Here is a 24,827-nt window from a genome sequence, read left to right as displayed (position 1 = left end):
AAACTGGCAGAACATTGCATAAGAATGCCCTGCAGGGTAGCTGAAAGAACAGATCTCAGATCATCGTCACCACAAAGCACTTTTATTCATTTAATTGCACGTTTTCAAAACAACAGGCTGTGGAGATACAATTTAAGTGTAATATTTTTACTTGATCAGTAGTTGGCTTAATCGAATGAAACAAAAAGCGCAAACAACATATTGAGGATTTTTTCCCATTTTAATTCAGCATATTCCTCGTAAGCATTTAAATTGTCTCAGTGATACACAACTGCTAATGCTGTTGATTTTGCCTCCTTTTTTCTGTAAAACTTATTTCAGGTTTTCATGAAGAAAGATTAAAAGCCAGCTAGCCTGCCGAACATGAACAATGCTAGTAATGAGTCCCTGTATTCCCAAGTTCTCATTCCACTAGCAAAAGCAGAGCGACTTTATTCCAACCCATAAACCCATAACCATTGCTTCCAAAAGGTAATTTAACATCAAAGCTAACTGCAAAGCCATGTGTACGTATCTGAAGTTACTTCCTGGCCCCTCAGGGGAAGGCACGGAGCTGTTGCACCCCCCGAGGCACAGCCAGGCTCCAGCCTGGAACGTGCGGTGCTGTGTGCTGCGCTGAGCAGCTACGCAGGCAGGGGCTGGGTACGGGATCGAATACATCCAGTGGATTCACGTAGTATGACCCCAGTGAGAAATCCATCCAGCTTTCCAAAGTGCATACTTCACCGTGAAAGCCAGGCAAAGATTTTGGAATGAAAATAATTTTCCAGACTAGAATATTCACATGCATCACCAGGATAGTTACCCTGTTCTCAATAAATAAGAGTCCGCTATCATAGCTACAAAATGGTCAAGTTCTCTGTAGACACCCCCTCAGCTTCAGCTTGAAACTTCATCACCAAAGCAGGACAGCTGCCATATTCAGGGCCAGAGCTACCTGAAAACCTATTTTCTGAGCAGCAAATCCAGGTTGGCCAAACCCAATTAACTGGAGGACTAGATAGTCTAATAAATCCACAGATTCTAATGAATCTACAGATTTATTATAGAATAAGCTTTAATAGTACCTGCTCTCTGACTCTACCATTGTTGATAAGCTTTTGACATGGAAATTTTCTCCTTAACTTATCCCATCCATTAATGGGAACAGAATAGGCCTTTTCCACGTAATATTCTTATGTTACTATTGACCTCACGTTTTGCTTTAATAGTGAATGTTTGAGAACATCTGTAAATAGCTTTCATTTCATCCACAAACTTAATTCCTATTTTAATTCTTTAATGAATATAGCCAATTAATTAGGGTCCCACTTTTTAATTATCTTTTAATACCTTTGTTTCAATACATCAGAAATTTGCCTCTGGTGACATTAAACAGGAAAACCGTAGAAGCGTTATTCACTCACAACCATGGCAGAAGGCTAACTGAGGACAGCTGCTCACAGCACGCTAACAGCTGTTAACAGCGCACTACACAAGATATCAGAGAGCTGTAGCAGTGTTAGAGGAGAAACTCTGGGCCTCCTTTTCAAGTCTAACAGGAATAGAGAAATGTGAGAGATTTTCTACCTATTAACTCATGGTTCCTGTTTTTGAAGCCATATGCTCAATCTGTTCCTTACTGTACAACCCAATTTTTTGCATACATTTGAAGGAGCACGTAGCATTTACTGGAAAGGAGAGATTAGCATTAAGAGATACAAGCTCAAAAAAACCCCCAGCATTACACTGGCCTCTTATTGAAGAGGATAACACAACACGTTACATATTATAGGCATTTCACTCAGATGGCAACCAAGGCACAAATGATCAGACGAGTCTTATTCTCCAACTAAGCAGAAGCCTTCTTCATGTTTTTCTCTGCAAACCATTTGTCACTCTTGTCTGCTGCCATGGCCTGTACAAAGAAAAATTTTAGTATTTAGAACAGAAGCCCATTCAGCCAGACACCTGGTTGCTGACATTCACCAGCCTGCCCCACAAATTTAGAAAGCATCCTTATAATCAATCTAGTTCTGAAGCAAGCTATTCTGCTGAGGAAACCTCATGGTTTCTGCCAGTGCCTCTCTGTCGCGGAAGGATCTTCAACTGCAGGGATGTTACTGCAGCTGACAAATCATTTTCTGCAGTAACTTGCACCAAAGTGTTGTTTGACAGGTCCAGCAAGATGCACAACCTCTTGGCTGCCCTGAGAACAAGGCTGGAAAACTAGCCAGGACACAGAAGTGAACTCTAAAAATTGATTTGCTTTCCTTAGCTGGAAAGGAGACTGAGATAAAACACCACATGACTTGCTTCTCTGAAAAAACTCCATTTGGAACTAAAGGGAGCTTCCTTGGAAAGGAAATTAAATTCTACTGGGCGTCTAACTGATCAGTATGAAAACTCATGCATAGACAGCATTACTTACATCATCTAACAGTTTATCACCATTAGGATCCACCTTGGACAGATCTCTAAATGCTTCATCTCCCACAAAGCAGATTTCATGGCCATCCTAAACCAAGTTTAACAGCACAGTAAGTTAGATAACTGGGAGACAGATATTTAAATCAAATCTGTCAGTCTTGCCAATATTACTCACAGGATCCGCCAAAATAATCACTTGCACTGTGGCTTTGCCAGGTGTGTCCAAGCTAACTAGAGGTGTTAAAATTTTCTGATGCTCCTTTTTCATGAGTGCTTCAATGTTTGGCAACTGAAACAGAAAAGAAACAAGACCAGCCCTAGTCAGTTGAAGATCAGATGCATTCAGGTTGTTCTCGTTTACAGTTTCCTGTTAGCCCGTTTCTCCATTGTGTTCTCACTGCAAGAAATAGGAACAGAACATCTGTTCAGTGTTACTTTGTTCACATCTGAGATATTTTGTTAATACCAGAAAATAATCTCCTAGTAGCCAGCTGGCCAAATGAAAGGGGGAAGAGAAAAAAGATTACCTCTTCCTTTGCGCAGGAAAAGGCAATCCGCCCAAATGCCGTCCCATGATCCACTGCTCCTCCAACGTTCTTCAACTCCAATTTACACTGGAAGAGGAAAAAAATAGCCTAATTTGCAAGGACACTATTCTCAGCGCTACACTTAACTCCAGCTTTTCACTGATACCGATGATGTCAAAACTACCCACATACATATTTCCCAATGAGTTAGAACTACCAGAGCAAGCCATAGCTTTTGGTTAAAAAATGAATTAAGTGCACACAAGCACACACACACACAAACAATCCAAAGTAGGAAAGACTGAGAATTGTTGACAGTTTCAGCCTTTCTTTGCAAAACATTGAACAAGTAAGTTCACTTGCAGGTAAGTGTCTCAACGGAACAGTCAACTTGTACCACTGATTTCTATTTGTATAAGCATTCTGGGCAATAATTCACAAAGGAGAAATGCTTTTAACAAATCATTTAAAATGTAAACCCAGAAGCATTAACAACCGTGAGAATCTCTTCTCTTGCAACGTGTAAGAGGTAAGATAGAAGCAGGATGCACTAATAAAAGCTAATGTTGAAAAGGTCAGAGAAACACTTGTTTTTATGAAGAGCTTTTCTCCTTTAAGATTTTGTTCTCATGAATAAGAAGCTTCTATCACGAAATACAACTCTTAAAGATCAGAACTGGAAAGTTTTCTATGAGACTAACCTGGTTATCTGCATAGCCTAGTAAAACCCTTTGCTTTTCCTCATCCTTCTCATATATTTTCATCCCAAGCAAATTAGACCAGTAGTTAATAGACTTCTGCAGATCGGAGACACCCAAAGTTACCTTTAGCACAGGATCTATAAGATTGCAATAATTTCACATTAGTTACAGAGATACTGTAGTTTTAAACTCATTGTTTTACATTCTCGAGATGAAGAGAGAAACAACAAGGAAATGAAACAGAAACATGCTCCTGTTTCATAAAACGTTGCAAGCCAAATGCACAGCCAATTCCAGTATTCCACTTGTAGGCCTCTTTTGAATGTAAGTAAGAGTAAGCGGACATGCTTTACCTTGCTTTCGTTGTTCTTTGTCTTCCAAGTAGAACTTGTATCCTCCCGGGGCCTCAGTTTCAAATATACCAGTGGCAACTTCGCTGAGGGGCCATCCCAGCTTCTTAGCATTGCTCACAGCCTGGCTGGACACAAGTGTTATGCCCTAGCAAGAACAGAAAGGACACATACAAAATACGCTGGTGCGAAGATGACTGAGGTGCCTCTCTTCACCGGCTTGCACTAGCACTGGCCCTCCAGTTTATATGCATCGATAAGGAGAACTCTGTCTTCCTCCCTTTCACCCTTCCAGGCTACATTAGCCACAATCTTGGATCCAACCTGTGGTTGTGGTCAAGGAGATCTGACCACCAGACAGAGTGGATGGTGCATAGTTCCCCCCTTTGAAATAATCTGCCTCTACATATGAAGACCGGAAGCAAATCAGATTACTTTTGCTTAGAGATAGACTATATGATCTCCTGAGAAGCTGGTATCTTGCTCCTGCAAAGTAAGTGTAATCTGACCTCTCATCCCACATATACACTGAGAACGCGTTAACTTACTCTTCTTTCACATCAAAGGGAAACGAGAAGCAAAAAGGATTTAAAAGCCTGATACAACACACTGTACAGAAGCAAAAAACCAAATTCCTAACCGTTCTACCATGGTAGGTAGACATCTGTGGCCCTGCATCTGTCCCTTGACACCTCTCAAAGTAGGGGAAGAAAATGAGATTATGGGAAACAATGAGCAAACATATCACACACAATCATAGAAGAAACATGAGATCCTCATTGGCTGTCAGCTAGTAAATAATAAATAATAAAGAAATATAACAAACAACTGTGATAAACAAAAGTGTTTTCCCATAGCACGGTCCTTCTTAGCTAACCATTCCAAGTTGGACCTGCCAGAAATACCATACGTCCTACACCCAGCAACTAGGAGTTGGAAGGTGCTCAAGGAAACACTTCCTGGTCTCCTAAACGCACACAAAGCTGCTCTAGTTTCTGCTCTAGTTTCTGCTCTTCCAACTTGGAGAGAACTACACAAGCAAGCATAAAAGTATCCAAGGAATCAAATAGCATGAAAAAGCAACTGTCACAAGCTATATGCTGAACAGAGTCTTAATAAATAAAAAAAAATTATCGTAAGAAGACAGATTTTAAACGTAACACTTACCAGAAAGTCATTGCCAAGTCGATATTCTCCAATACCGTAATTGTACGTCAATTCTGCAACAAAGTGATTGTCTTCTGGTCCATAGCCCACCATTGTTTTACTCCACCTTCCATCATAAGGGCTAAAACAACCATATTTATTTGCAGCAAATATTAGAAATTAACTTCAAAAACTGCAAGTGTTTGCACCCCAAGACGAGAAGTGCATTTCTAGAAAAAACAAACGATACAGCTAATCCAGCAACCTCTGCGTTAAGTAGAAGCTGATCCTCGTGAAGAAGTCTTATTATGGCTAATAGTGATACAATAGCATATAGCTGACAGGCATGCCTATAGCCAATAGCTTTGATTTTCGGTTGTCATTCATAATTATTATAACTGATAAAAACAATTCTACCTACTTCTAACCACCTCACATTTCAAGAGTGCAAGCTGCTCACTGTCTGGAGTTATACAAGCACTCCCTTATTATAAAGTAGGAAAACTAAGCAGTCAGTCAACAGATTATAAGATGCTTTATTAATTAAAAAACAGAACAGGCAAAAAAGATGTTGGGGCTACCAGGAAGGATTTTTATTCTGGACCCTAGCCAGCCCCGTGATTTTAAAAACCTGCCGCCAAATCAATGAATGTAATTCCGGGAGAGTTTAGAAATGATTCCATAGGGAGCTTACGGGTGTAACACAGCAACGTTTGCCTTTCGTTGTAAACCCCGCACCAGCACAAAAAGGTGCGGCGTTAGTTCCACGTGACAAACAGTTTAGAGAGAATACAAATCTACCTAGAAGATAATGTGACAGGCGGTCACATACGACCAACCACGACTGAAGGGCGCTTTAGGAGAATCAAAAGATGAGAGAAAGGCAACGCTGGTTCTCACCCATTGCAGCTAGCTTTACAGCCTTCCTCGAACTCTTCATGTCTCAGGACCTGATGAATTAAGCCCCCCCCCCAAGAAAGATCAGACCGGTTTTGTCCTTAAAAAAAAAGAAAACAACGTTTCGTTCCGACGCTGAACACTTGCTAGCCGCCTTAACGCGATGCCGTAGGGGACTTCGTCATGCTCCGAGAGCGGAAGGCGGGGGAGGCAGCGCCCGGCACCCCCGGCCGCGCTCGTCACGCTGCGAAGGGCAACACTCGCGCCTCTCCGACCGGGGGGGGGGGGGCACCGACGGCCGCGCCGGCCGGTTGCAGCCCGCCCCCCTCAACTGCCGCCGCTGCCGCCGCCGCCGCCGCGCGAGCCCCGCCCCGCCCCCTAACGGCCGCCGCCGCCGCGCGAGCCCGCCCCCAACGGCCGCCGCCGCGCGCGCCCCGCCCCGCCCCCCCAACGGCCGCCGCCGCCGCGCGAGCCCCGCCCCGCCCCCTAACGGCCGCCGCCGCCGCGCGAGCCCCGCCCCCCAACGGCCGCCGCCGCGCGAGCCCCGCCCCGCCCCCCCAACGGCCGCCGCCGCCGCGCGAGCCCCGCCCCGCCCCCTAACGGCCGCCGCCGCCGCGCGAGCCCCGCCCCGCCCCCCCCAACGGCCGCCGCCGCGCGCGCTCACCCTCATGCCCAGCAGGTCGCGGTAGAAGCGCGCGCTGCGGCCGCGGTCGCCCACTTTGAAGACGAAGTGCAGCGCGCGCCGCGCCCCCATCCCCGAGCTGCCGCCGCCGCCGCCGCCGCTGGCCGCGCCGCGATGACGCAAGATGCGCGCGCCGGCGCCGGCGGGGCCCAAGATGGCGGCGCTGGGGCGGTTGGCGCCGGGCCTGGGCCGCCCGCTGCTGCGGCCCGCGGGGCCGCCCGAGGCCGCCGCCGGGCGGCGCTGGGTGCGGGCGCTGAGGCGGAGCCCGGTGCGGGTGCTGCCGCCGCAGAAGGAGCGGGGCGCGGCGGCGGCCGAGGAGCGGCAGGCCCCGGCGGAGCCCCGCCCGCCGCCGGCTGTGGAGCGGCGCTCGGGCGGGCCGGGGCTGTGGTACGAGAAGGCGGCGCCCGGTGACAGGAGGCTGGGGTGAGGCGCGGCCCGGCCCGGTTCGGCTCGGCTCGGCTCGGGAGGGGGGGCCCGGCCGGCGCGGCCTGTGCTCGCCTCGGGCCGCTCGGTGCGGTAGCTGCAGCGCTTGAGGCGATTTAGCGGGTCGGGGGAGAGATCGGGAGCGTAGCGCCCGTCTGAAGACACCGAGCGGCGTGCTCCGCTGGCGCCTGGCCAACTTCGGGCTGCAGGCGGTGTTAGTATCGCGGCCGTTTTCTCTGATCAACTTCTCCGCAGAAAAGCGGTGACTGTTGCCAAGTCGAGGAAGTTTCGGGACCATCACGGGAAGGTTCTGCTGGAGGGTCACAGGCTGATCAAGGATGCCCTGCAGGCCGGAGCTGTGCTGCAGACTCTCTTCTTCAGCACCGTGGGCCACCTGAAGGAGCTGCCCGAGGCAGAGCTAAAACGAGCCAACTTAGTGAAAGTGAAATTTGAAGACATTAAGAGCTGGTCTGACCTCATAACTCCTCAGGGGCTTATAGGTAAGTTGCCTTGGAAACAGTCACAACACTGCTCAAAGGGAAACTTATTCCACACTTAATAAGTGGATAACGATTATCTCCTCGCCAGCTTCCCCCAGACACCCTGGCAGTGTGTCAAGAGTGGAGTAATTGGAGAGGTTTCCCTTTTATTTGCCCTGCTGTGGTAACTGCGAAAGTGGCTCGTAGGGTACATTCAAGGTCCTAACGCCCATTTTTAATAGCACGTTGCTCATACGGCACTGGGAAATAGTTCTCATTGCAAAGTGTCAAACTCTTATCAGACTTCTTTTAAGTAGCACTTTTCCTAATGCTTTCTCTGGCACATCTTTATAGTGAAGTTGAGGCCAACTAAAGCACAGTCAGCCCTCTCCTTGGGATGTATTAGAGTCAGAAGCCTATCAGCACTTTGTCTCCTCAGGGATCTTTTCCAAGCCTGACCATGCCAAGATGGCTTATCCTGCTGCTCAGCTAACCAACTCATTGCCAGTGCTCCTAATCTGTGACAACATCCGAGATCCAGGAAACTTGGGGACTATTCTGAGATCTGCAGCAGGAGCAGGCTGTGAAAAAGTGCTGCTCACCAAAGGTAAGAGCCTTTTCTTGGGGGGAGGGGGAGGGAAGAGTTTAGTTTGACAAATTTGAGGGTAAGACGGAGAACAAGAGGTCTTAGGATACTGTTCCAAGACTCTTTCTGCCCAGACATGCTTTGCTGGGGGAACCGCTACTGAATCTCTGTGTTTGTTGGAGCTGCTGCACGCTCACTTTTTTCTTCCCTTCTGTCTCAGGCTGTGTGGATCCGTGGGAGCCAAAGGTGCTTCGTGCAGGTATGGGAGCTCACTTCCGTGTGCCCATCGTTGCCAATCTGGACTGGGAATCTGTTCCCAGCAATCTCCCTGCTGGCGTCCAGGTCTGTGTGGCTGACAACAAAGACCCAGGCGTGCAGACTGAGACAGAGTTCACGTCAGGGAGCGCCAGCAGCTCCGTCTCTGTTTCTAGCAACTTGCAGGCTCCTGTAAAATCAAAACCCAAGGCTCATCCTTCTGAGAGTGAGGCTGGGGAGGGAATGGCGGGTGTCGGTGTCCCAGAGCTCGCTGCACAGTATTACTACGAGAACTGGGTACAAACCCCTGTGGCAGTAGTGATTGGCGGAGAGACCCAAGGTCTGAGTCCAGCTGCACTTCACCTCGCAGCAAGCACAGGGGGGAAGAGACTGGTCATTCCTGTGGTCCCAGGCGTGGACAGCTTGAACTCTGCGATAGCTGCTGGTATTGTGCTGTTTGAAGGGAAGAGACAATTGCTGTGGAGGTACAAGCAAGATGAAAGGCAGACGTTCCCTGTGGTAGGCTAAGCTGCTGAGATTCGGGTGCTGAAAAAAGCATCTCTTTCCTCTGGCATCCGGCAGAGGAGTTAATAAAAGAGCAGCTCAGGCTGTTTTGTTTGTGCTATCCTGTGTATTAAGTAGTTCTGACAGGGGCAGAACTTGCCTGGAGCCAGTCCCGCTTCCTGGCACCCACCACCCCAGCTTGTTCCCCATAGCGTGAGTGGAACGTGAGAAACTTTCGGTCTCCTGGGTACCTGCGTGTTTGCTGAGGGGAGGAGGCTGTGGGATTAGATACGCAGAGCCTACTCTTGCGCCCCTCCAGGGATGCCAGAGAGGGGTTCGCAAAAATGTTTTCACAGCAGCGCCTCTCACAATGACGTGGAAGGGCCCCTTCGCGTGTGCTAAAAATCTCATTCCGTGTTGGCAAAGCACCAACAGTTCAGTGTCACACCTCAAGGCGGAGCTTAGCTGTGCTGCCCACAGTGAGATGAGGAAGCAGCAGCGCTGTGCACGCGTGGCCCCAGGACTGGCAGGAGCCCACCGAGCCACTGTTGAGTTCCTTAACATAAGAGCAGTGCAAGCGTGGATGTCCTTGGGATCTGGCGCTGCTGCTTTCCCTCCCCCAGAAGGGCAGAAAACAGAGTCAGGCTCACCGGGCAGATGAGTGTGTGGCTACAGGCCCCGTGGCCGCACGGTGATGCTGTTGAGTAGGAAGTCGGCTGCGGGTGGGGGCCCTTGCCTCGCCGGGAGCCAGCTCCCCAGCTGGGGGGCTCTTCTCGCTTCCTCCTGTTCGGCAGCCCTGGGCCAGGGCCCCTCCAGGCCCACCCAGCAGTTTCCAGGAGAGGCCTTGAACTGGCTCGCGAGGGGGTTGCGGCACAGCTGCAGGCAGCAGTGTTTATGTCAGCCCCGGCGGGCGGGACGCTGGCTGACAAGCGCATCCTTCCTCTTGCAGCCCCCCGGCCCACGCAGCCCCGGAGGCTGAAGGGCCTCCAAGCAGGTTGTCACCCGTGCTTACGCGGTAAGCGGTGCGCTCCAGCCAGCGGTGAGCGCAGGGCACCAACCGCCCCTGCCCCGCGCCGGGGCCGTGCGGGTGCCCGCGGCAGAACCTCGGGGCCCTCTCGGCCGGCCGGGGCTGCTCCGCTGCCGGGAGGTGGCAGTGTCTGTCCCCGCAGCCCGCCCGGCTCCAGCAGCTGCCTCAGCACCGATGAATTATGGATGAGGGGACAGGAAGGCTGGGAAGAGGGAGCTGTAGCACTGCAACTTGCAGTGAACTTTGATCAAAGCGGGACGAGCTGTGGGCTCCAGGGGAAGGAAGGAGGGACGGACCCCAGGGCCCTGCCTGCACCTCCCCTGTGGCCGGCAGCAAGCCTGGCCGCAGTATCCCACCTCCGCGGAGCTGGGAGATCCATGTGCCCACCCGGGGCTGTGTCACAAAGCCCGCATCACTCTGAAAACTCTTGCCAGTGTTGCACAATGCTCTTCAGCTGTGTTCACAGCTGTTTATTGATGGAGGGCTCCTGTGCCAGCCCTAGCTGCATCCTACTGCACATTTAAAAAAGCCTCACCTGCACTGGCTGCTGGTCATAAAACTTACTGCCAGCCCACTAGCTCTTCTGGCTCTTGTTTGCCGTTATCACATTGAAGTCATTTATATTATATTATTATATTATTGAGAAATAAATACCCTGAGACAGAGATTCAGCCTTTGGAGGGGAGCGCAGCGCTGCGAGGCCGGTGTGCAGTGCGCTGCCAGGCAGCGGCGTTTCTTCACGGCTGAAACGGCTCCAGCCGAGCGAGTCTTTCTCCAGAGACCAGTTCCCGCCGCGTTCGTGCCAAGCGCCCCGGGGACAGTCAAGCAGGGACTCTCTGCAGTAACTCCGGCAGTCGCTGTAGCAGCCCCACGCGCTCCGAGCTCAGGCCCTGCACCACCACCCCTGCCTCTCTGGGAGCCCGAACCACAGGGGCCGGATGGGAACACGGGTTCTCCACATTTAGGCTAAAACCAGCATGACCCAATAATAGCATGACCAAAACAGCATGACCAAATGCTATAGACAACGTGGTCCCGCTTACAGCCTCACTGTAATTGTCTTTCAAACCACAAGCACATCGAGCTTGCCCCCAATCCGACAGCAACCCGCTGTGCAAAGGCACCGTGCGCGCTAGGTGGCAGTGGGCTCTGGAAGCAGTTCTGTTGCTCAGCCACTTTGCACACAGCTTGGGCCCAGGGGCACTCACGTGTCCCTGCCCAGTCCTTAACCCTAGGGCGGACCGTAGGTCACTGAAAAGGGTATTTTCCTCAGCAAACACCACTAGAGGAGGGCTTAGAGTTAATTTAGCACGGGGGGAGATCTGCAACGAAGCCACGCTCTGTGCGCGCAGCCCTGCGGTGCCCCCGCCGCAGCTGCCGCTGCGCTGGTGCCCCTGCCGCGTACAGCACCGAGCACCGGCTCCTCGGCCAGGCCCAGTGGACACCAGCCTCCCCGTGCTGCTCCTGCTCGCTTCTGCTTGGCGACGCCTGCCCTGTGCGGCCTGCAGCGGAGCAGCCAGTGCTGCTGCTTCCTGAACTACTCACAAGTCAGTTAATCATCACCGACTACAAGAGTCCCTGAAGCGTGCAAAACACAGTATAGGTTTATACGATTCCTGCCTTTCCGAGCTGGCTGCTTTTCCCAACTCCTGCCAGGGTGGGTTGCTGCAACAGTGATAAAAGGGGAGAGGCCGTAATCCTGCCATCACTGACAAATGAGCTGCAAGGAAAAGCAGCGACTTGCACAACACGCGCTATTCAGCGTGCGCCACACACAGCCTCGGACGCGGCTCCGGGACCCCCCCCCCCCCGCCAGGGACGCCGGGGTTGTCAGAGGAAGCGATCGCAGATGCTGCTGCACGGCCCCACGGCCACTGGAGCCTGGGAGTCCGGGCTGGGGCGGGCGCTCGTGGCCTTCCCAGCCTCTCCCATCCGCGGCGCAGCAGCCCCCGCAGCGGGGGCAAGGGGCCCTGGGCAGGCAGGAGCTGCCCCAGGCGCCAGCCTGCACCCCAACCGGCCCCACAACAAGCCCGGCGCACGGCAGGACGTGAGGGGGCTACGCCGGCCCCAGGGAAGGGGGACGGGATCCAGGCCTGCCCGCCACGGCACTGGGAGCCGTCTGCACCGACACCTACCACGCTGGGGGGCAGCTGCTCCACCTGCCCCCCGTCCAGCCGGGAAACTCCTCTTCCTCACGCAAGTCCCAGACAGGCTCCCTCCACCCCTGAACGCCGGACAGGCCGGGCGGCACGTGGGAATCGGCACCTCTGAGAACTGGGTTATTATAACAGTTTTATTACAAAGTTCCAATCACCATGTACAGTTTTTACAATGTCACTTTTTGGGGGCTCGGCTGTGCTGCTTGGGTTAGGAATTGGGGAGGGATGGGTTTTTTTTAAAGAACAGCACCATTAACGTTGGGTTTGGGACACACCTACGAAAAACAGCTCAATCAACTAACATAGAGGGGCAGACAATTCATACCAGAGAGGGGATAAGGGGGAGGGACGAGCACAAGGACGAGGACGAGAACATCGAGACGAGGATGGGAAGAGAAGGGCAGGGCAGGGCAGCCCGGTGTGGTTCCCCCTCCCGGGTCAGGGCTGGAGGGAGGGAGTATCTGTGTTTTGCAGGTGGGTGGATTTCCCCCAACGCGTACAGCCAACACTTTGTAAGCGTTTGAGGTGGGAGATGGGAAAACTACTCAGAAAGTTCTCACCCCCAGGAGGAGAAGCTGGGCTGCGCTGTCATCTTTCAGAGGTTGTCAGCAGTTAAGACTTTGACTTGGCCTTGTCAGGGCACTGTTACTCGAGCGGGAAAGGAAGGTGGGCAAGGGGCAAAGGGGACAATCTCCTTATTGCTTCCTTGAAGTAATTTAGCCTGCAAGGGTTGTAGGAAAGGAAAGGGGAAGGAGAAGAAAAGAGCCCCAAGAATCCCATCCACTGCCTGATGCATATGTTGAGAAGAACACCACGCGGAAAAATTTGCCTGCTAGCTAGTGCCGTGTATAAAATAACAATATGGTAACAGTTCTGGCCTGGTTATTAGAGAATATATCACCATGAAGCACAAGCGAAGTCTCCAAACGCCAACGACTCCCTGCTGAAAGTGCATCTCAGGGAGTTTGCTTAGGAGAAGGATTCACTGCGTAAAACAAGGCACCACAAGAAGGTTGGATACTGGGTCGGGCGTGAGAACACGCTGGAGAATCCGTGAGCGGCGGAAGAGAGACCTAGTTTTAAATAACGTCTGTGGGTGCAGAAGCCCCCTTAGATGGGCTCGGGTTTTAGCTTGTCTGCTAGAAAGTCGCTCACGAAGGCTTCCACAATATCTGGCGTGATCTCCTCCACATCCATCACGTACTTGGCCCTGGCTGACATGTCGAGGATGGTGAGCAGGGGCGCAGCCTCCGGCAGGTTGGTGTAATCCCGGAGTGAGTCGGTCATGTCATCCTGAAGGCCAAAACGAGACAAAGAGAAAAACCATCAGCAGAAGCAGAACGGCCAGGAGCAGCCTGCTGCTCTGACGCCGTGATCCAGCCCAGAAGCATCTCACGAGGGCTTGTGCCGCGTGACCGTGAGCGCAGCCGGCAGCACCGTGCCGCCTGCCCGCTCCGCTACGGTTATGAACAAACCGGGCCAACTGATGCCGGGCTGGGACGAGACCACGCGCTCCTCCACCCCTTCCCACGTGGAGCGCAGCTGCCAGTCCCCAGAGCGACTCGCTCCCTGGGGCCGCGCTGGAGCGCTGAGCTCCTGCGGGAGCAGCGCTCGCGTTTCGGCATTCGCAGTGCCGGCGTTTGGGGACTTGCTTCCCAAGCCACCAGGACGAGCCGCAGGGCTCTCTGCGGGTCACCTCCCTCCACGCGTTCCTCTCTGGAAAACCCTGTTGTCAAACGCACTGGATTAAACCTCCCAGCAGCAAGACCAGGAGGTGACCAGCTCGGAGCGCGCACGCCGTCCCCGTCCCTGCGCCCCGCTAACCTCACTCGGTGCTGCTGCGGCCCAGGCTGGGGGCGCCGAGTCACGAGGAGCGGGCAGACCGGGAGCCGCAGGAGCCCCCCTCGCCGTCACCACGCCGTCCGGCGGAGGCCAACCTGGCCGCCCCGGGGAAGGAGGCAGAGCCGGCGTGCTCCGGGCTCGGCAGCCCCGCGGCAGCCTGCCGTGGCAGCTCCGCCGCCGCCTCCCTGCCACGCTGCAGCCCCGAGCGCTGCTCTGTCCCGCGGCGCTGCCGGCAGAGCCGACCGCGCGCTCAAATCCGCGCTCCCCTGCAAGGCGCCCACGCGACGAGGCCAGCACCGACCCCGGGCAGCGCGGTGCGGCGTGGCGCTGCCCCTCCGGGGGAACCGCGGAGGCGGCCAGCGTTTACCGCACCGCCCGCGGCAGCGGCCGCAGTGGGGTGGGAGGGCTGAGCGCCGCGGCCCCGTGCGAGAAACGCAGCGGCCCGGGGGCAGCCGCAGGTGGCCAGGCCTCCCGCCCTCCCCTTGGTAACGCCGCTGGCACCACCAGTCCCACCAGGTGACAGTGCCACAGCGGGGCAAGCTCCTGCCACGGGGCTCAGCGGCCCCCGTCGGGGATGGACCCGGCCCGCTGGCTCACAACAGGCGCGCGCAGAAAGGACCCGAGCGTGCGCTGACGACAGCAAACTAAAAAAGTGAATGAAACAAAAGGCCCATTTTTGATCCAATCCCAGAACTATAAAGGCAGAGCCCAAGACGTCTTGGGGCAAGCACAAACCCTGACCGGCCCGCGGCCGCACACCGCTCGCGGAGGGCTGCCTTCACATCGGTCAGACCCAGCCCGGCTCCGGGGAAAGGGAACAGCTCGTCTGTCGCTGCCAGGCCTGCGGACTTCAAAGCCTGAGCCGCGATGATTCATCTCCAGCTCCTGGCTCCGAGCGCTGCAGGGAGATGCAGCGAGTTACCGGGGCCAAGCCCGGAACGTGCAGCGTCCAAAGCTGGGCGTTTCTCCGGGTCGTTTTTCAACGGCAGCGATAGAAAGAACGAAATCTGGGAAGGGGCCGGTAGCTCAGCAGCGCCTGGTGGCGGCCGGCAGCGTCACGCGTCTCGCGCCTCCCCTTCTGCTGCTGGGGTCGCGAGCGCAGCCAGCGCAAGGCCGCGCCGCGCGGGTGCCCCGAGGCCCAGCCCAGTCGAGGTCCTGGGACCCTTGGCGCGAGTGCCGCAGAACAACTCAAACGTTTCCATCAACGCACAAGCGGTGCAGGCGTCACCCGCAGAGGAACGGGAGGCGCCTGCTCCGGGCTGCGTTGCGTGCCGGGGCCGGCCCAGACCCGGGGCTATCGAGGCGGCGACGAATGAATGGGACGCGTCGGATGCTCCCCGTTCTTCGGCCCGGCTGCTGCAGGGATGTCGGGAGCCGCATGAATAGCGGCAATGTTTCGGCGCCAGCCGGCGAGCGGGAGGCTGGGGAGGGAAAGGCTTCGCAGGCTCGGGGGGAGGGCAGCAGGCGGGGGGGCCTTCCCAAAACTGCCTTCCCAACAAGGGGCTCATTCAGGGGCGCGGGGCCGAGCTGGATGCTCGGGAGCCCGTCACGGCAGGGGCTGCGGGAGGCGGCCGCGCGGGGGCTGGTGCCGGGTGCGGCGCCGCGGGCCCCCATGTGCGCTGCGCGGCCCGGAGGGACCCGCTCGCTCCACGCTGCGCCGTGACGCGAGCGCAGGGGCCGGCTGCGCCCCCCCTGCCCCGACACAGCGCGGCACCCTCGCAGGGCAACGGCCCCTCTCGGGGCTAGCAGGCCTGGAGGGGGGCCCGTTAGCTCTGTCGACCTTTTTGTAAAACCCTCCTACCTTTCAAGCCTGCAGCAGGACCAAGCGCTTGCACAGGGGAAAGGACACTGAAGAAGCCCTGTTTCCCTGCAGGCCTGCAGCAGAGGCCGGCTCCAAGCACCCCGCTGCCCTCCCCGGCCCGGCGCTCGCCCCGAGCGCGCAGGCAGCCACAGCAGCGAGGCCAGCTCGAGGAGCCCCGGGGGAACGCGAGCGTGGGTGGTGGGAGCCCTGCAGCGCCGAGGCCGGGACGCTCCCGCTCGCGGCGGCAGCGAGGCCGCGCGCCGCCCCGCCGCCGGCCCTGGCCGTGCCCACGGGCGGTTTTGTCCCACGCTGCCGCCCGCTCTGCTCCCCAGAAACCAGCCGCCGACAGCGGGCGCTGGGCAGGCGGGATGCCGCAGGGCTGCGGCCCCTCCGCCACGGCCACCCAGGCGAGCCACAGGCGCGCTGCTGGAGGAGGGAACTGGCCGCGGGCCAGGCGACCTCCCCAGGCCAGCCAGGTCCCTCCTCCTCCTCCTGGCAGAGCCGGGAGTCGAGGCAGGGGGACGTGCGGGGAAACCCCCCTCCCCAGAGCCAGGACTGCTCCAGCGAGAGGGGCTGCGGCCCGGCGGCCTCTCTGGCCGCGCTCGCCGGCAGGGCCAACAGCTGCCAGCTCGCGCTGGCACCGCAGCGATTACTTTGGGTGGCTGCCAGCCCGTTAGGGCAGAGGCTGGAGCACCGGGCCCTTCCCTGCTCCCGGGGCGGCGAGGAGAGCGGCAGCGTGGCGCGGAGGGAAGCGCTGCCTGGGGCCGGGCAGCCAGCGCCGGCTGCAGTCGGAGCTCGGCTCCGCTCTCCCGCCCGGCCGAGCCTCCGGCCCGCGCAGCGTGCCCAGGGTGCGAAGCCGCAGTGGCAGCGCCGCGTGGGCCGCGAGCCCCGGCTGGGGAGGCCAGCTGCTCCCCACAGCCTGCCCTTGCCCGTCCCCACGGGACCCCTCTCCCGTTTTCAGCCTTTTCCCCCTTTGAACAAACCCCGGACACAAAGGGCTGGGAGCAATCTCTCACCTGGCCCTGGGAAGAGCCTCTAAACTGTTTTAATCCAGCTCGGGCCACGAGCTTCCGCCTTCCAGATGCGTTTCACGGGAGAAGCCAGCAGAGAGCCCGCGGCAGCGCGTTCGCGTTGGCTACGGCGTGTGCTGGTGCCACTCGGAGCTTTGCTTTCCCCGCTCCAAAACGCCTCCACCGAAACCGAGACACCTTTGCCCTGCTCTGGATTTTCAGGTGAAGCGCACCGTGGCTGGGACCCCTTTGCTAGGAAGGACTAGGAGCAGGGGACTGAGCCAGGACTCAGGACTAGCACTGCTCCATGGTCTCTGATGAGCTGCAATAGCTCCGTGCCTCAACTCACCCGCCTGAAGAGTGGGACAATAGCACCCAACCCAACTCCGTCCTTGTATGAAGCACACCAAGACTCCAGCCCAGCGGCGCATGCACGGCCTGGCTCAGCAGTACGACTGAGATCATCCCATCTCCGCAGGCCCCGGAAGAGCAGGATGTGGCCCTTCTCCGAAGGGCAGCTCCCGAGCTCTCCTCCCGCTTACCTCTCCTGCCACAAAGAAGAGCAACGGGGCCTCCTCCTCTTTGGCTTTGTACTTGGCGATGATTTTTTCAGCTATGGGCTGAATCAGTTGTTTTGCTGCCTCTGACTCTCCGTCATCCTCTGAATCTGCAGGGCACAGACGCGGGGAGACAAAACAGGGAGACACCACAAAAAGGACGTTAGGATCAAACGGATGCAAACGGGCCTGGGCACAGGCAGCTCCGTCCCGCAGCAGCGGCACGGGGGAAACGGGAGCGCCAACGCACAGCGCTCGCTTCAAAGCCACGCGGCCGCGCGGCAATCAGGGAGCCGCCAAAACCTCCTTTTCCCGAGAGACGGGGAAACATGCCACAGAAGAGCGGCTCCTGCTGAAGCGCAGGGACAAACGGACACGAAACCCCTGGTCTGCAGCTTGAAAAGCGTCAGGATGTTTTGAAGCCCAAACAAACGCGCTGACCCGAGGCTGCCTGCCACCCCTGCCGGCCACCCGCCGCCCCTCCGCCTTGGGACGGCAGCTCGGCAGCTCCTCTGCTCGATGCTCGAGCCTCTGGGGCAGCAGCTTTGTGGAGGCAGCTTTGATTTGACAGAGGTACAGTAGAAAGAGATGGAAACATCAATCAAATGCCAGCCAGCACTGAAGTTCAAACATCGACTTGGAAAGAAGAGAGACAGCGTCCTTGAGCAGCATCTAGGAACGATCTCAACTTGGGGACAACTTTAGCATTGAAAACATAAAAATAAAAAACCAAAAAAACAGGTCCTTGGACCACCAGCTCCTCTAGCCAGGTGTCCTGGCAGCGTGCCCGCTCTCGCGGTCCCTGCTGTAACCATCCGATACAACCGCCGCCGTCTCCGGCTGCTGCGGCAGGTCAGGCTGCGGCCCGCAGCCGAGGCCGGCTGCCTCGCTCGGCACTTCTCTGCCCTCCCCTCCGGCTCCTTTAAGCAAAAAAGGGATGCCAGAGACGCTGTGCACGGCATTTTGGGGTCTGTCCTTCTGCACACGTGACAGAGCGCTAAACCCGTAGAGCTGTGGGGCTTGTGCAGCCATTTCTTTCTTTTTTCCTTTTTTTTCTTTTTTTACACGACCATATGCCGCTGGCTAAGCTCCAGGCCAGCTCTCGACATTCTGGCTAACCTAGCCCTAAACTCTCAAGCGGCGGATGTATATCGTTTGCCATTTATTCATAGCTGATACTTGTTAAGCCCACTGACACAATCCCGACCTCGCGCGCTGCAAGCTCAGCACATCCCAGCGCCCTCCCACGTCTCTCAGGCGCTGTCTGCACAGCGCAGGCATCGCTCTGGGCGGCGTCTAGAAAAGCTGCGCCACCTCTCAACACCAGTAACTAACTGGCTCAGAGAGCTACGAAGCAAGCGCCAAAGCGCCCCAAAGCGGTTAAGGGCAGCGCCGGCGCGGGGCAAGGCTCCCCGCAGGACCGGGCTGGCCAGGCAGCCTCCGTCCCGCGCCGCCCAGTTCCACCTCTGCGCGCTTGCCAGCTTCGTCCCCACCTGAGCGCGGCGCCGGGGACCTCGCCAAGGCTCAGCGTCCTCTCCGACCTGAACGAGAAGCGCAGCTGCTGGCCAGAGAGCGCTCTCCCAATGAGCTGTTTGCAGTAAGGTGACAGAAAAAATTTTGCTCAGAGCAAGATAAAAATAACTCTTTCCAGAGGCCGGCAGCGACTGCCCCAATCCATCACGCTCGGCGTGGCGAGCTGGTCCGCCCAGCTTGGGGAGAGTATTTTTGGCTCTGCTCTCACATCCCTGCTGGGATCTACTGAATAAATAATCAGGGTCAAAAGGAAATCTGAAAGGAAAGAAGGGAAAGAGCAAGAGCCATGTTACAAGTACTGCAAAAAAAGCGTTTTACTAACAAAGAGCACGTGAGGAAGCGGGAAGCAATCCCTGCCGGCGTCCCAGGTCAGTCCCCCTCGGCGCGACGCCTCGCCGGCAGGCCCCGGACAAAACAGGCCCTTCAGCAAACCCTCACCACCGCTCGGAAGAGCGCTCAAGGGACAAACACTCGGAGAAGGGGATCGAGCCTTGTGACGGAGACCCCAAACCCCTCTGCACGCTCAGCAGTGTGTCGCGCACAGCCCCTCCGGCGATCCCGCTGCTGCCTCCGCCCGGCACAGGGGTCAGCCTGCAGCAGGGACCACCTGAGCCAAGGCACTGGCATAATTTGACCATCTGTCATGTGAAGGGAAGCGACCGGGAACAACCCAGCTGCGCTTAGGATGAGCTCTAGGCCCGTTTCCAATCACAACTGAGCTTCATGTGGGGGTTGACTGTGGAAGAGGGACACGAGCTTTGGGGAAAAGCCAGCTTCCCACGGAGAGGGAATATCCGAGAATCAGCAGAGCAAGCAAGATGATCCTTTGTGGGTCACAGCCTCGCTCAGCCCAGGAATTCAGGCCCTGAACTGTGCTTCCCAGCACCAACCGCAATCCCTTCTAGGGCTACTTCCGACCCATCCTCTGCCTCAGCCGCAACCTCGTGTGTGCTCGGAGTCTCTGCTCCAGAAAAGCCCTTTCTCATCTCAAACACCACCAACGACCGTGGTGCATTGCTAGTTCTCTTCAACACCTAATTAGCATTCCTCTCCACAGCCACCGCTGAAGCATCTTTTATATGACAGCTCCTCTCCACTGCAAATTGCTACTCCACCAAATCCCTCAGACTACAGGGCTGGAGCTGCAGGAGAAACGCAGGCATGGGCAGGCTATGCCACGGGCATGGCTCTGGCCGATCCCTGCAGGCTGCAATAGCCTATTTCTCTGGTGCAGCAAGGCTCCAGGACTGTCGGCCCCCCTCAAATGCCTGATGGGGATTTGACAAGCTGCTCTCATGCAGTCCATTGTTTCCCCACGGCCTCTCTGGACAGGGGAGCAAGTCCGGGCAGATGCCACTTCCCACAGACACCGTCACCACCACAAACAGGCTACTGGGCTAGATGGCCTTCTGGATGGCTCCAACCGAGTGTGCGGGTAACCCAGACCCCTTCTCAGGCAAAGCCTCTGCTCTGAAACCAGCAGCGCTCCATACCTACAAAGAGAACGAGACACGGGCCCTCGTTCAGCTGCACGGCGTTGGAGTCCGTCAGCTCCAGCACGGGCTTGGGGTGCCAGGGGAACTCCCGGCACTCGATGTCGTTCAGCACTTCCACTCGCCCCTGCCGCGTGATCACGTCTCCCTTGGAGTCCAGCACGATGAGAGTCGGGATGCCTGCAACGGAAGAAAAACCAGGGGGATCAGCCAAAGTACTAACCTGGGAACGAGAGGGCGTGGGGAAGAAGGATGTTTTCTAGTTGGTCGTGGCAGGAGCCCAGGGACCACACTCTTTTTACAGCTCATGCGTGATCTGGGAAGCTGGGTCCCTGGATCCTGTTTCTGCCCCAGGAGAGCACTGTAACTTGGGAGCCAGAACCAGAAGCTGGGAGACAGGCTATGGCACTGCCCTCCTTTCCCCATCCGAGTGTGGAGAGGTCACCGCTGTCTGGCATGGATGTTCTCGGAGGCAAACTGCACCACACCAGATAGGGACCCTCCTCGAAAGCTCATCCCACCTTGCAGAGTACCTGGACAAAAAGCTCCTCCAGCAGGCAAGGCAGGAGCAGGAGCGGCCAGGCAAACACTACCAGCCCCGGCTCTGCTCGGTCCAAGCTCAAAGCCGTGAGTGCGAATCTTTCCAGCAGACGGACTGCACACAACAGGGGCCAGGAAGCAGGGCGTGCTCCTTCCCAGCAGAAACCCATACAGAAACCCTCCGTGACTCCCCCATGCCCCACACCCTTTCCAGCACTCACAAATGATTGCCCAGCCCTAGTCACAGCGCACAGATGTGTCCAGCGAGTCATGACCGTTAGGTGGTCTGGAGGCTGCTCCGCAGCGCTCGGGCCTTGGCGAGGCAGACACCCGACGTCCCCGGGCGAAGAAAGGCCTGAGGACCAAGAGGCAGCTGCGCAGCGCTAGCTACGTTCACCTAGCGAGGACTGCTGCCAACCGCTCAGGGCCCTGCTGCGAATACCCGAGCAGGAGCGCCCGCCTCCGCGAGCCGAGACAGAGCGGAGAATTAGCAGGGCGGCTGTGGGAGGACTTGAGCTCGTAAAGCCTTAGAGCATGGTTTGTATTTATTAATGCCATATTGTTAGACATCATTTTCAAAGGCTACAATTGCTTCGTGATGGCCCCTCCATCTCTGGCCCTTGGCCCGGCAGCTCCCCTCGGCACGGCCGGCCCCGGCGGAAGCGGAGAGGGCCGCGGGGGAGCCACAGCTCCGCATGCAGCGGGGGAAGGCGGGCGTGCAGCCGTGGGACGGAGCTTGCAAAACGAGAATTTTGCTGAGCTCGAGGCCGCCGCGTCCTGGTCGGCAACCCTGTACCTCCACTGCGGCAAAGCGAGCGGAAAGCGCCAGGCTGAAGCGGTCGCCGCCTCCCAGATGCCACCCCGGTCCTGTTCCAGGCGCAGCTAGCAGGAAAGCTCTCCTCTAAGTCATACGCATGTTCAAATTTTTCTCATGAGAAAACAAACCACCAAGGGCTATTAAGCCCAAGGACAAAGCCGTAAGCCTCGGCTGCACAACTCCCGAGCTGCAGGCTGCCAGCAGCTAGAGGGACTGGGGGAGGAAAGGGACCTGGGTATTACTTGTGCTGCTCCTCCCTCCTTCCCGGAGCCTCGGCCACGGCCCCAGCACACAGGAACCCGAACTGAGAGCCCAGTCCCGATTACTGTGCCCTAACAACTGCTCCTGGACCCAGCACGGCACATCTGGGAAGCGCTGCGGTGACAAGGAAACGGCCCTCCGCAGGCACGGGGCTCCAGAGCTGCTGGACACCCACCGCCTGGATTTCAAATCCGTTTTGCCGGTAATTATTTCACCTTTTATTATTAGTTCAGAGCTGACTCCTAGGTTATGAGAAACGCCGCCCGGACGGGTTGGCACGGTGCAGCGCCAGCTGTGCGTTACCTCCGACTGCTGCTCGCGCTGCCCGCTCCAGCCTGCACGATTCAGCGCCCCGCAGCCCCCGAGAGCGCTGCTGGGCCAGGCAGGGCAGGACACCACGCCGAGCGCTGCCCTCGCCCCAGAGAGCCCGCGATCGAGGAGGAAAAGGGTGCGAGCCGCAGGCATGCGCCACGACAGCGAGATAATTCAGGGCGAGCGCAACAGTCCTGCCTCACCTGCAGCGTCCTGGTGCCAAATCACAGCCCCCCACCATCACCACGAGGGCTGCTGAGTTAAAGGCGCAGCTCCCTCCCCTTGGCCCCCCGCTCGCCTTGAGTTATGGATCAAATTCATTAACACCAAGAGACTTTGCTACGGACCAGCTGGGCGACACCGCTCACACAGCTGGGCAGTCGGAAGCAGCCAGTCTCTCCGGGCAGCGCCCCATCTCAGCCGCCGCCGCTTGCGGCTACCTGATCAAACCATGCGCGATGCTTGCGAAGAAACCTGGAACCCACCTCGCTCAGCCTCTGCGCGGGGAAAACACCGCCAAGTCCGCAGCCCTCCACCGCTCCCCTCGCGGCAGGCACGCAGCGTCTGCCGCTTGGCCCGGGTCCTGCTGCTGCGGCCTCGCTGAGCGCCCAGCTGCCAGCTCCCAAGCCTGCGAGACCAACCTGCAGCTGGAAGCAGCACTTTGGCAGGGCAATCCCACCTGGGCCACCCTGGGCTGCTCTCAGGGCAGCCTGCCGGGCCTGGAAGCCGGGAGGGAGGCAGGTACGGGGCTGCCGGGGAAGAGCGCGGGGGATAAACGGAGGAAGAGAAGATTCCCTCGCACATCGGTGCTGGCCTGAAGATTGCTGGCACGAAACCAAATTCGTTTCCCCCGCAGGGACCCAGAGCTGCTCATTAGCGAGTGCAGCACGCCTCCTTCAACCCTAACGCAGCTCCGACCAGCCGCCCTTCGTTCTGCCTGCGGGACGGAGGTCCCGGGTTACTCGCTTCAAAAATTTTGGCCCCTGGGAAAGGGGCACCACATGTATTCGGCTTTCTTTGGAAGAAAACCAGAGAGGAATCAGCTAGCTACCTCCCTACACGCACACTGGGACAGGGTCCAGGACCTACTGGATAAAGGCCCTGCGCAGGACGGGGTGGGGGATGTCAGAGGACGGTTCTGACCCTGGGGCAAAGCACCATCTCGTCCAGAGAGCTGCGGGGCCTGGAAAGCCCCGTCCTAAAGGAGAAGCCCTGTGGGGAGCGTGCTACAACAAGCACCTGGAAACACGGCAGGGTGTGGGAAGAGGAGGCCAGAGGAAGATCTCCTTACAATTGCTAACAGATTTTGCTTCGGAGGAGGATGATCGCACTTTGGTTGCTGTGGATGCAGCTTTATCGGTGTTTTAATTCATCCTGCCTGGCTGCAGCAGATGTGTTAAGAACAGTCTTCCAGGAAGTTGTAAGCATATACTTCACCGCTGCAGGAGCACAGCAAGAACGCTCTGCCTCTAACCCTCCCAGGAAGGAGCACTGTGCTGCCTCACTCACGTGCATTCCCTGCCCAAACTCGGATGGAGCTCTGCCCTCTGCAAAGTCGATGGAAACATTTTACCCAGAACAAGAGCTGAAAGCATCTGTGCGAGCCTGACGGAGCTGACGGGAGGGTCCGCGTGTGCTGCACGCAAAGGTGGACCAGCGCAGGGCGAGCACCCCGGCACAGGGGCAGGGTTTGCAAACATGGAGCTTGTCTTCAGAAGCTGGATTTAGCTCAACAGGTCTGCGTTTGTCTCCACAGAAACTGATGCGATGCCACTACATGCAAAAGAGCTTCTGCTTTTTGTATCAGGACTGGCTGCAACTCTGCCCTAATGATGCACAAGTCAAACTGTCAGGCATAGAAAAGGAGACTTCATTAAAAACGTAGCGGGCTGGCTGGCTCAGCAGGCTGGCAGTGCGCACGTGGCCTCTGGCCTCCAGGGCTCGCTGGGTAAAACAAAGCGAGGTGAAGGCAGTTGCAGCAGAGATTTCGCACAAGTCACCTATTCAGACCCAGCCCTGCTGGCACCGGCACAGGGCGGACACCAGCTGGTGCCTGTTCAATCTGATAAAACATCCGTGAGGCTTTCAGTGCACAAGCCCGGCAGTTGCAGCAAGCCCCTGCGACGCAACTCAAAGCCCCTGGGGAACGAATTGTGTCGCATGTCAGGGATGCTGCTTCCAGGACGTACCTGATCTTTGCGTAGGAAAGTTTCATTTTACGCTAACAGAGCCCTTCTGCCAGTGCTACGTCCTGGGAAAGCAGTTTCCACCGAGACCTCTTATCCGCACACAAACAGCAACCTTTTCTTTTGGGGTGGGGGGAGGGAGGGAATGCCCGAGACACAGCCGAGATGGCCAGGACACGACCACAGCTGCCTGGTAGCCTCAATGCCTAGCAGAACATTGCAGCACCAGCAAAACAGCAAACGAACATCCACGAAGCTGGAGAAAGACTCTGCAGTCTGAGCCCAGTTGTCCCATTCTCCTGGACAGCTGGGAGCACCGAGCAAGCCAGC

The 24,827-nt window shown here is 56.8% G+C and overlaps 3 protein-coding genes across 4 annotated transcripts in view; 1 reads left to right on the top strand and 2 right to left on the bottom strand.

Annotated features, from left to right (window-relative positions):
- Positions 1-60: 60 nt before the first annotated feature.
- Positions 61-6,914, bottom strand: GLOD4 (glyoxalase domain containing 4). Its single transcript, XM_068910506.1, has 9 exons — positions 6,695-6,914; positions 6,034-6,083; positions 5,155-5,275; positions 3,991-4,135; positions 3,638-3,774; positions 2,937-3,023; positions 2,585-2,698; positions 2,411-2,497; positions 61-1,897 (listed from the first exon to the last, which is right to left on the bottom strand). Exons 1-9 carry the CDS (start codon positions 6,782-6,784, stop codon positions 1,832-1,834), a joined length of 897 nt encoding a protein of 298 aa, XP_068766607.1. The 5' UTR covers positions 6,785-6,914; the 3' UTR covers positions 61-1,831.
- MRM3 (mitochondrial rRNA methyltransferase 3) lies at positions 6,867-9,080 on the top strand. Its single transcript, XM_068910505.1, has 4 exons — positions 6,867-7,135; positions 7,391-7,635; positions 8,054-8,221; positions 8,421-9,080. Exons 1-4 carry the CDS (start codon positions 6,867-6,869, stop codon positions 8,981-8,983), a joined length of 1,245 nt encoding a protein of 414 aa, XP_068766606.1. The 3' UTR covers positions 8,984-9,080.
- Positions 9,081-12,261: 3,181 nt separating this feature from the next.
- The window catches only part of NXN (nucleoredoxin), a 69,218-nt gene continuing 56,652 nt past the window's right edge, over positions 12,262-24,827 (bottom strand). For both annotated transcript variants that reach the window (XM_068910503.1, XM_068910504.1), the window contains 3 exons: positions 20,382-20,561; positions 17,341-17,465; positions 12,262-13,438 (listed from right to left, as the gene is read on the bottom strand). In XM_068910503.1, the coding sequence (XP_068766604.1) occupies positions 13,256-13,438; positions 17,341-17,465; positions 20,382-20,561 (488 nt within the window). In that variant the 3' untranslated portion in view covers positions 12,262-13,255. The remainder of the gene's footprint in view (positions 13,439-17,340; positions 17,466-20,381; positions 20,562-24,827) is intronic.

Source organism: Struthio camelus, chromosome 16 (assembly GCF_040807025.1).
Source record: "Struthio camelus isolate bStrCam1 chromosome 16, bStrCam1.hap1, whole genome shotgun sequence".
NCBI lineage: Eukaryota > Metazoa > Chordata > Aves > Struthioniformes > Struthionidae > Struthio > Struthio camelus.
Note: the sequence above shows the minus strand (reverse complement) of the source record. Positions and strands in the feature narration are given on the sequence as shown.